This window comes from Myotis brandtii, unplaced genomic scaffold (genome assembly GCF_000412655.1).
Source record: "Myotis brandtii unplaced genomic scaffold, ASM41265v1 C42154098, whole genome shotgun sequence".
Lineage (NCBI taxonomy): Eukaryota > Metazoa > Chordata > Mammalia > Chiroptera > Vespertilionidae > Myotis > Myotis brandtii.
Window position 1 is genome coordinate 1 of NW_005319037.1, and position 1,123 is coordinate 1,123.

The following is a 1,123-nucleotide window of genomic DNA, read 5'->3' on the forward strand; positions in this document are numbered from 1 at the left end:
CAATGGGGAAAGAATAATCTCTTAAACTAATGGTGCTGGGTCACCTGGATATCCACAGGTGAATGAAGTTGGCCCCCTACCTGACATCATGTACAAAACTTAGCTCAAAGCAGATTAAAGACCCAAATTCAGGAACTCAAACCCTAGAACTGTTAGGGAAAACGGATACATCTCATGAGATTGGAGTCTGAGGGATGACCTCTCCCCTCAGGTGCTCCCCCCGGCTGAGGGTGGCCCCCGCGGCAGCCTGGCCTACAAGTACGTCATCCACGAGGACCTGCTGCCCCTCATCGGGAGCAACAACGTTCTCCTGGAGGAGACGGACACCTACGAGTGGGCGCTCAAGAGCTGGGCCCCCTGCACCAAGGCCTGCGGAGGAGGTACTGCCCCTGGGCCTGGCTGCCCCAACCATCAGCTGCCTTGTGGGTGCGGCCCTGGGCCTCTCAGAAGGAGACGAGCAGGAGTGGCCAGAGGGCTGACACTGTCTCTACCTGCGGTGTCCCCAGTTCATGACTCAGTTTCTCCTTGAAGATCTCCAGGGTGTGGAAGCCCGTCTGGTAGGGTCTCCGAGCTGGGGCTGGGGTGCTAGAGCAGTATGCAGGGCAGGGCGTCTGTGCAGAGAGGCAGCCAGGTCCCCACGCACAGTTCACCTGGGATAGAGAGACAGGCTGGTCAGGGAAGGCTTCCTTAGAAAGTGACCTGGGCAGGAGGGAGTGCAAAGGCCCAGACGGAGGTGGGATTGGCCCTCCAGGCTTTCCAGAGCTCACTGTCCCCGAGGCCCCAGGCAAGGCAGTGGGGGCCTTGCCCAACCAGCCCTTGGCAGCCTGCCCGCCCCCCGCCCCCCACTACAGGTATCCAGTTCACCAAATACGGCTGTCGGCGCCGACGAGACCATCACATGGTACAGCGGCACCTGTGCGACCACAAGAAGAGGCCCAAACCCATCCGCAGGCGCTGCAACCAGCACCAGTGCCCCCAGCCTGAGTGAGTGCCCGGGAGGGGCGCAGAGCCCGATCCCGTGCCCGCCAGCCCAGGGTGTGGCAGACCTTCTCTCAGCCCTGGCCTTGGAGGAGGGGCTGCGGAGCCTGCTTCCTCCAGCCTGTAGCCCGGAGACTCAGCCCCT

General features: G+C 61.8%; 1 protein-coding gene across 1 annotated transcript; it reads left to right on the plus strand.

Moving 5' to 3' along the window:
• Window positions 1-211: 211 nt before the first annotated feature.
• Window positions 212-988, plus strand: LOC102249652 (A disintegrin and metalloproteinase with thrombospondin motifs 14-like; the record flags this gene model as incomplete). Its single annotated transcript, XM_005852918.1, has 2 exons — window positions 212-380; window positions 852-988. Coding segments are annotated over 2 exons (306 nt in total), but the record flags the coding sequence as incomplete, so codon positions are not given.
• Between the last annotated feature and the right edge of the window lie 135 nt (window positions 989-1,123).